At 53.4% G+C, this 8,586-nt stretch overlaps 1 protein-coding gene across 1 annotated transcript in view; it reads right to left on the bottom strand.

The window, feature by feature from the left end:
* Positions 1–652: 652 nt before the first annotated feature.
* The window catches only part of LOC103774042 (long-chain-fatty-acid--CoA ligase ACSBG2-like), a gene marked incomplete at its 3' end in the record, with an annotated part of 9,593 nt that continues 1,659 nt past the window's right edge, over positions 653–8,586 (bottom strand). Inside the window, exons 2-11 of the mRNA XM_008941425.1 lie at positions 7,309–7,388; positions 6,528–6,769; positions 5,012–5,100; positions 4,358–4,478; positions 3,883–3,963; positions 3,243–3,392; positions 2,864–3,040; positions 2,047–2,228; positions 1,553–1,786; positions 653–870 (exon numbers count right to left, since the gene is read on the bottom strand). Coding sequence (XP_008939673.1) covers positions 653–870; positions 1,553–1,786; positions 2,047–2,228; positions 2,864–3,040; positions 3,243–3,392; positions 3,883–3,963; positions 4,358–4,478; positions 5,012–5,100; positions 6,528–6,769; positions 7,309–7,388 — 1,574 coding nt within the window. The remainder of the gene's footprint in view (positions 871–1,552; positions 1,787–2,046; positions 2,229–2,863; positions 3,041–3,242; positions 3,393–3,882; positions 3,964–4,357; positions 4,479–5,011; positions 5,101–6,527; positions 6,770–7,308; positions 7,389–8,586) is intronic.

An 8,586-nucleotide genomic window follows, 5' to 3' on the forward strand; every position in this document is an offset into this window, starting at 1 on the left:
TTGTTGAACCTCATGAGGATCACACAGTCTCACTTCTCCAGCTCGCCCAGGTCCCCCTGGATGGCATCCTTTGTGTCTACCAGATCAAACAGTGACTGTGTCCCAGCCTCTGGAGTAGGCAGCCCAGCAGCAGGGCTCCAGCCAGGCCAGGAGAGGTGAGGCAGAGGTGCAGACAGACAGCACTGCAAGAGCTGCCTGAACACCACGGAGATGTTTGCAGTTTGGGAGCACCTCAGGTTTGTTTGGGGCTGTCACAGGGGTGGCCCAGGACCTGTGTTGCTGCAGGTGATTTCCCAACGGTGCTGAGCTGCTGTTTTCTCTCAGGGGGTAACCAGCCAGGCTGAAAGGGCAGGGAGCTGGCAGCACACACAGGTCCAGGTGCAGTGCTGCCAAACAAGCCAGCAAACATCAAGCACTGCTCTGAGAATTGCTTCCTGGCTCTGCAGCACGCTGCCTTCAGAGCTCACCCCTCTGCTCCCATCACACACCCTGCCCAGCAGCAGGACACCCTGCAGCCCTATTCACATCAAACACTTCACAAGGAGAAGCACTGAAGTCCTCTTCTGAGCAAGCCACAGAACCAGCAGGGTCTGAAGGTGTCACCTCCTCACTCTGTGCAAGCTCAGGCCACCCAAGGCAGGGGAGGTGTTACCTTTAATCCTGCCTGTGACATAGAGGAACCCATCTTTATCGTGCCTGCCGAGGTCGCCCGAGTGCAGCCAGCCCTCCTCATCAATTGCTTCTTTGGTTTTCCCTTCCATGTTGAGGTAGCCCATGAAGATGTGCCTTCCTGAGAAGCAGATCTCCCCGTTGCCATCGCTGTCTGGCTCCTGGATCAGCGTCCTGCAGCCTGTGATCTCCTTCCCACAGCTGAGAGAGAGCAGGGACACAAAGCCAAGGCACTGAAAACACACAGCAGAGCCCCCAGGCGAGCAGCAGCTGAGATTACAGCAGAGCCCTCTCAGGCTGAAGTGTCTGAACAAAGCCAGGCAGCTTTTTATTACACCTCCTTCAGCAAGGGACTGAGAAACTTAAAAGGCATCTGCTCCTGGAAGGGGAGCTGCAGGAGAGCTGGTATTGCAGAGATCATGCTGTAGCTCACACACCCGGAGCTCCCCACCCATTGTTCTCCGACACCTGAGCTTTCAATGAGAAGATTTATGCCCTTGGCAGCAAACTTTTACTGTTGGTGGCATTCACTCTGCAGACTGAGCCCACAGGGACTGAACAAGCTGTTCAAAGCAACAGCAGAGTCTTGCTGCAGTTACTCATGTGGCCTTAAAGTGACCTGTAGGCTGGAGATACTAATTCTCCCTTCTTCCCATGAGTCCTTTGCTTCCTCCTCAGTTCCTTGGAGGATGCAGGCCAAGTTAAAATTAAGTAACAGGACCTATGTCCCCAGCAGAACTCTTCATCAGCTAAAGGAATTGGCTCCCTATCAACATTCCACTGGCAGCAAGAGCCTGGGGGGAGATGGACAGGCCAGGCAGGAGAAAACCCAGAGCAGCTCCAGCTCCCACCAGCAGCACTCTGCTCCCCGAGAACCCTTTACCTGGTGAGCCTGAAGGCCTGAGGCAGGGACACCGTGTGAGGCCCTGAGCTCTCACTCATGCCATAGAGCTCGAACAAGGGAATGTTGAGGCTCAGGAAGAACTCCAGGGTCTCCCTGGTGATGGGAGCAGCCCCCGTGTAGCACCTCGTGCAGCGGTCCAGCCCCACGGCCCGTCGCACCCTCCTGTACACCAAGTGCGTGGCCAAGCGGAAGTTCAGGGGGACTTCAGAAGACCTGCAGGAGGTAAATGGGGTTACAACAGCTCAGGCAGCAGGGGGAACTTCTTCCCTTCCCTCTTTCATCTTCATCCTGCTCTAGTTTATTCAATAAAAGAGTCCAAGGCTCCCCCCAGCCCTTGCTGCTCACGCCCTGGTGCCAGCGCAACGTTTGGCTCTTACTCTTTGTAAGCCTGGCCTGTTACACAGGATAAAATTCCTGATCCAGCAGCAAAACCCCAATATTTACAAGACCCCTGGAGTGCTGCTCGTACCCACCCGTTCATCCGCTTCAGGTTTGTCTGCAGCCCAACTCCCTTGGCCCACGAGGCCACTTTTCTCCGGAGTGCTGAGGATTTTGCCCCTATGGATTTCATTTTTTCTTCTATTTTTTCCCAGACACGAGGCACTCCCAGGAAAGCAGTTGGCCTCACCTCCCGCAGGGTGTCTACCAAGGAGCCCTGAGAAAAGGAGAATTGAATACAGCTTTCAGAAAGGGCTTTGCTGTAGGCTTCAGGTCAGCACTGGTCGCTAGCCACAGGGCTAGGACTTGGCCAGGAATTTGGAGGAACTGCTCATTTTCAGCCCCTCTTGTTGAATGCAAACAAAGCAGCAGCACTGGACAACACCAGCCCCCTTCTTGCCATGCTCCTCCACGAGAGAAAGGGACCCCAGGAGCACTCGGATGCCACAGGGGCTTCAAGAAGTCAACACCTCCCCTGCCAACACTGGCACAGCACCGAGATGAATCGTTCCCTTCTCAGGACCCAGGCTGAATGGTGGGGGCATTTTGCAAGGGGACAGAGCAAACACCAAACCATTGCTCAACCAAGCTGTGGGGGTGGAGAACTGCTGTCAGGTGAGACACCAAGAAGCTCTGAGTTGTGAAGTGCTTGGTCAGCTCAGCTGAGCTGGTGACAGAGGCAAAGGTCAGGTCATGTTTGTCAACCCAACGGACCCTTAAACAGGAGCAGTCACTCAGTGACCACACAGATGAACCCCCTCAGCACAGAAGCTTGAGAGCAATCAGCCAAGGTGGTGGCTACCAGCAGCTCTGGGGGTGTAGGATTTTTAGCTTCTGGGGGGTTATTTTTACCTTTAATGCATCTGGCTGAGCAAAGAAGACCTGCACCCCGAAGGTGATTGCTGTCCAGATATCCGTCATCTGCGCGGCGATGTGGCTGAGGGGCAGGTAGCTGATCACCAGCTCCTGCTTCTCCTGGGCCTCCTCCAGCATGAGGAAACGTCCAGCCATCGACGCCGTCCACGTCAGCTGCAGGAGGAACCCAGAGCAGTGCTCAGGGACAGCTCTTCTGAGCAGGCACAGGACGTGCAGCTCCCAGGACGAGCCTCCGACCGTCCTCGGGGCTCCTCAGCAAGCACAGCATCAGAATGGGTTGGCTTGGAGGAGATCTTTGAGAGCCCAGCACTGCCAGGTCACCACCAAACCACGTCCCTCTTGGGTCTCCACTTACGTTGTCGTGGCTGAGCATCACTCCCTTGGGCTGCCCCGTGGTCCCTGAGGTGTAGATCAGTGTGCAGCACTGGTTGGGCTTCTGGGACTTGATGATCTCCTGGAGCTGAGCATCTGGAACATCTTTGCCCAGCTCCATGAACTCACTCCACTGTATATAGAAGAGCTCGGTCACTTTGCAGGCCATCATTCACTTGGGAAATTAAACCCTCTGCTACACACAAAGGGAACTTTTCCCTGCATCCAAACCCCTGGCAGAGTCTGGAAGAGGTTGTACACATGCACTGTCACCCCCCCACAGTGTCCCAATGTTTTCTGGCTGCCATGAGAGGTGTGGTGGGAGGAGAGGAGGAGACAGATCCACCCTGAGGGTGGTTACCAGCTCTGCAGCCACCCTGGGAGTGCTGAGCTGGAGCCACCCTGGGGCCTGAGGCTGCCTTGCAGAGGTCAGCACACAGACACCCTCCCTTCCAACAGGGATTAGCAAGGTTTGAACAACATCTGCTGCTCCAGCGAGGAGAGCAATCCCTCCCTAAAACCAACAGGAGCTCCCAGGAGGACAGTGGGAGGTGGGAGTGTGACAGTGGCTTCAAGCCACCAGCTAAACACAGCCAGGAGCCACAGGCCCCCAAGACACTCACCGAGTACAGGTTTGGTCTCTTCTCTTTTAGCTCTTCCCCATACTGGACAATGGCTTTCAGCTGAGGTAGCTTATCCTGAACCTGTGTTAAGGAGGGAGAGTCATGAGAAGGAGAAAATCCTTCTTGTCCCTTTTAAGGCTAAGAAATCCACACCCAATGTGCTGCTCCTGCTGGAGCTGGAGCTGGAAGAGCACAGGGCAGGCTCACTGGAGACAGTAATCATGTGGATGGGGATGTTGGGGATGCTCAACTGTTCATTTTGGCTGCTCCTATTTTAAGCTCAAGGCTTTGCCAAGCTGTGGAACCACCATTTAACCTCCTGTAGACTCAACACTAGTGACTGTTCATCTGGCTTGAACGGGGAGCAGACCAAGCAGGCTCAGTCAGTTCACCTCTGCTTCCAGACCCAGCGTTTCCCTCAGCCTGACCCTCCCCTCCTGGAAGTGGATGGCATTTAAAAAAAGTGTTATTTTACCTCTAAGATCTTCTGCAGCTGTTTGTGGTTTTCCACAACCACCACATTTGCACTGCAGTTCTCTGCTACGTAGCGACAGGCCTCGGGAGAGTTGGTGGTGTAGATCCCAACAGCAAAGCCACTGCCAAAGGAAGGGAAGGAGAAACAAGCAGAAGAGCAAAACCCAGAATTAGAGGAGGAGCAGAGCTGCTGGCAAAATTCAGACTACTTCTGAATTCAAACTTGAGGAAGAATACCCCAGAAAACCATGAGTGGAGGGTTTTATTCCAAGACTGAAGGGTCTGCTCTGGGGTAAGGGAAATGTCAGCATGGCACAAGGGGATGTGGAAAAAGACTGTCAAAATTCAGTGCTGTGATTCTCTGGCATTTCCCATGGCATTTTGGATCATGGTGTCAGTGAACATGCTTTTGGATTGACCTCTGAAAGAACCACCTAGCTCAGAGAAAAACCCTTTAATTTTTGTCTCATTAATTCGCAGGGAAGGGTTTTGATTCCAGCTCTCTGCACTGAACTCAAATATAAGCAGCTGGTTTTGTTCTGGGAGATTATTTTGTGTTTTTTTTTTAATAACAAACTGCTTCTCTCATGGATACTGGAATTACAATCCCAAGGCTAAAGCAGAATGCACGTCCAGAGGCAGCACTTGCTCTTACCCTGCCAGGATAGCGCCGATGTCAGCAATAAACCACTCTGCAGAATTAAATCCCAAGATGCACACGCCATGGAAACGCTCCAGCCCCAGCTGTGAACACAAGAAGAGGTTACAGCAGTCTTGGTTTTCCTCTGAAGGATGCTTCCAGTTCATTCAGAGAGCTCTGCTGCAAGCACAACGTCAAGGGAAAAATTCGTGTGTCTGAAGATTGGTCGTTCAGGCTGAAAAACTTCTCGAGCTCTAATATGGAACCAGTTTGGTTTCACAGCAGATCCTGTCCCACTTTGTCAGCAGGCAGGAAAAAAAGGGTTTGCTGAGGTCTGCCAGTGGAGTGATGAGCTCACTGGCACTAATGGTCCTAAATCCTGCAAGCCAGGGAGCTGCCAACTACCTTTGTGCTGGGAATGAGAAGGTAAGAGGTTAATTCAACATCACCTACTGAGATGTTTAGTGGTTGAGCACAGGTTAGAGGTGGCAGACAAGCAATGAGCAGAGCAATGAACTCCAGTGTCAGTCAGAGGCACTTTGCTATGAAATTCCAGCTGCTGAAGTCCCAGGCTTTAAATCCCTTCAGCCATTCTCTGGTTTTGTCCCAGAGTGGAAGGTCCCAGACTGGAAGATTCCACCACAGCCATAAAACCAGACTGGCCTTAACTTCACAGAATCCCAGCCTGGGGGGTGCTGGAAGGGACCTCTGGGGATCATCTCCTCCAACCCCCTGCTCCAGCAGCTCACCACCAGCAGGGTGCCCAGGGTCACAGCCAGGAGGGTTTGGGATCTCTCCAGAGCAGGAGACTCCACAGCCTCTCTGGGCAGCTGCTCCAGGCTCTGCACCCTCACCCCAAAGAAGTTTCTCCTCCTGCTCAGGTGGCACCTCCTGGGTTCCAGTTGGTGCCCGTTGCCCCTTGTCCTGTCTCTGGGCACCACTGACAGAGTCTGGCCCCAGCCTCTTGCCCCCCGGGGGCCCTTTAGCTCTTGCTCAGCATTGATCAGATCCCCTCTGAGGCTTCTCCAGCTGGACAGCCCCAGGGCTCTCAGCCTGTCCTGGGCACAGAGATGCTCCAACTTCATGACATAAGACTTCATGATGACACCAGTAAGGACACGTAGCTCTGCTTTCTGTCTCTGAGTGTCTTAACTCCCAGCATCTTAGGGAAAAGGTTCACCCAGTTCAGACATTTCAGATTCATAAGCAACCCTTCAAGTTTCTTTTCTTAGATTAAATGTACACACCTCATGAGGGGTGTTGCCCAGGTCCTCCATAACCTCCAACACCTCCATCCCAGTGTTTCCTTACACACTTTATGAGTTGAACGTGGAACCAACTTAGAAGAAACTCAAAGAAAACCCCTGTGGTGATCACTGAGCTGTTCATGGCATGTTCAGCTCCTTCCCTCTCACTTCAAGACTCCCCTCCACTCAAGGAACCTGCAGGGCTGAGCTCGAGCTGCCCACAGCCACCTCAGCCATTAAACCAACTGAATGGGAACGAGGAGAAATCAGCAAAAAAATCTTACCTTCAGAAAGCTTTTTGCTGCTTTCCAGCACTCGTCGTAGTACTCCTGGTATGTGAGTTTAACCCACTGGCCACCCTTCTTGGAGGCAAGGGCATAATAGTCCCTGTATTTCCTGAGAGCCTCCTGGAGCAGCTCGTGGACAGTCTTTGGCACCTCACTGCCTGGGCCCTGCTCCTCCATCCTCAGCCTCACCTCTCCATCTCGTCGGGTTGTCCACAAGCTGGAGGCAGGAGGTGAGGAGGCTGCTTTGACAGAGAAGCATTCAGCATCTTCCAGCTAAAAACAGCTTCCTGCATTCACAGAATCCTAAATACCAGTATCAGCCCCTCCTCCCACCTCCCTTTTTGGATTTTTTATTCTTGGCAAGTTCTCATCTGACTCCCAGGGTTTTCCACCAGGACTAGCAGATGAAGCCTCTGAAGCACTTTAACATTTTCTGAACCATTTCCCACCTCCATCCCCCTCCAACCTGCTTTGCTGCCTCAGAGCTCTCACCCTGGTGAGGTGGCAGCTTCCACGGTGCTGCTTTGGGGTTTTTTGTCCCTTAAGGAGGACTGCAAGCAGCATGTCACTACCTGCTTCAGAAGTACCAGGCAGCACCACCACCCATGTTACTCCTTGAAGCACACCCAAGCTTTAAAGTCAAAGTTCAAGACACTTCTGGACAAACCATCCTGCAATTTGAGTTTCTTCTTCCATTGTTATGGTTGGAGAAATTCCTCTCCTTTCAATAATAATAATTTTATGCATATCACAGTAACTCAAAATTCTTTCCACTGACCTTTGGGACCAAGTGTGTCCATCTGACATCTCTCCACTTTGGTATCTTCAGCTGTCTCAGTGTTCTGGACCTCAGCAGTTCTGCAAAACAAAAGCAATTAGGCCTGGGCAGGGCTGAGGAATATCCTAAGGTGGCTTCATTATAGTGGTCCTGGGATGTCAAAGTGGTTCCTGATGTCTTGATGTCTGTTACATGCAGCAGCCTGCACAGCTACAGCAACAGGGCAGGTCCCCCAGGGTGTGCAAGTCCTGCCTGCCTTGGCTTCAAACTCACCTACAGGATCACAGAAATGTTTTGGTGGGAAGAGACCTTTCAGATCATCCAGTCCAACCACCCCCAGCACTGCCAGGTCCCCACTGCCCCGTGTCCCTCCCCCCACATCTCCACAGCCTGGAAACCCCTCCAGGGGTGGGGACTCCACCACTGCCCTGGGCAGCCTGGCACAGCCCTGGGCAACCCTCCAGGGCAAGAAATTGTTCCTCAGGGCCAACCTCAACCTCCCCTGGGGCAACTTGAGGCTGTTTCCTCTTGTCCTGTCCCTTGTTCCTTAGGAGCAGAGCCCGACCCCCCCCTGGCTCCAGGCTCCTGTCAGGAGCTGTGCAGAGCCAGAAGGTCTCCCCTGAGCCTCCTTTGCTCCAGGCTCAGCACCCCCAGCTCCCTCAGCTGCTCCTCCCCACACTTGGGCTCTAGACCCTTCCCCAGCAGCTCCGTTGCCCTTCTCTGGCCACGCTCCAACCCCTCAAGGTCCTTTTTGGAGTGAGGGGCCCAAAACTGACCCCAGGATTCAAGTTTGGGCCTCCCCAGTGCTGAGTCAAGAGGCCAGTTGTCCTCACTGCAGCTGTCAGTTCAGAGCTGCTGCAGCAGCCACCACACCATGCAGAAGACAGTGCTGATGTAACACCAGAGCTCTGTGCTAGGTGCCCGAAACCAAAAGTCTGGAGGGGTGAGGAGGAGGGGGCAGGAAGGGGCACCAGATCTGATGTCAGGTCTTCTCTCTGCCCCATGTGAGCCCAACAAAGGGAGGGGGGCTTGTGGCCTCTCTCCTGAGCAGCACAGCCACCCCTGGCTAGTCACCCTCTGGGGACACCCACAGAGATGTCCTGCAGAAGGTCCAGTCCAGCTGAAGAGCTGGAAATTCATTTCAAAGGAAATGTTGTTCTTGGGCCATCCTCAGTGCCTCAGGCTCCCCTCAGAGGGCTGTGAGGAGATGGGAACAGGCTCCATCTACTACATCTACTTCAGCCATGCTCCTCAGCAGGAACCTGTCTTGCACTGCCA

This window comes from Merops nubicus, unplaced genomic scaffold, assembly GCF_000691845.1.
Source record: "Merops nubicus isolate BGI_N331 unplaced genomic scaffold, ASM69184v1 scaffold24335, whole genome shotgun sequence".
NCBI classification, from domain to species: Eukaryota; Metazoa; Chordata; class Aves; order Coraciiformes; family Meropidae; genus Merops; species Merops nubicus.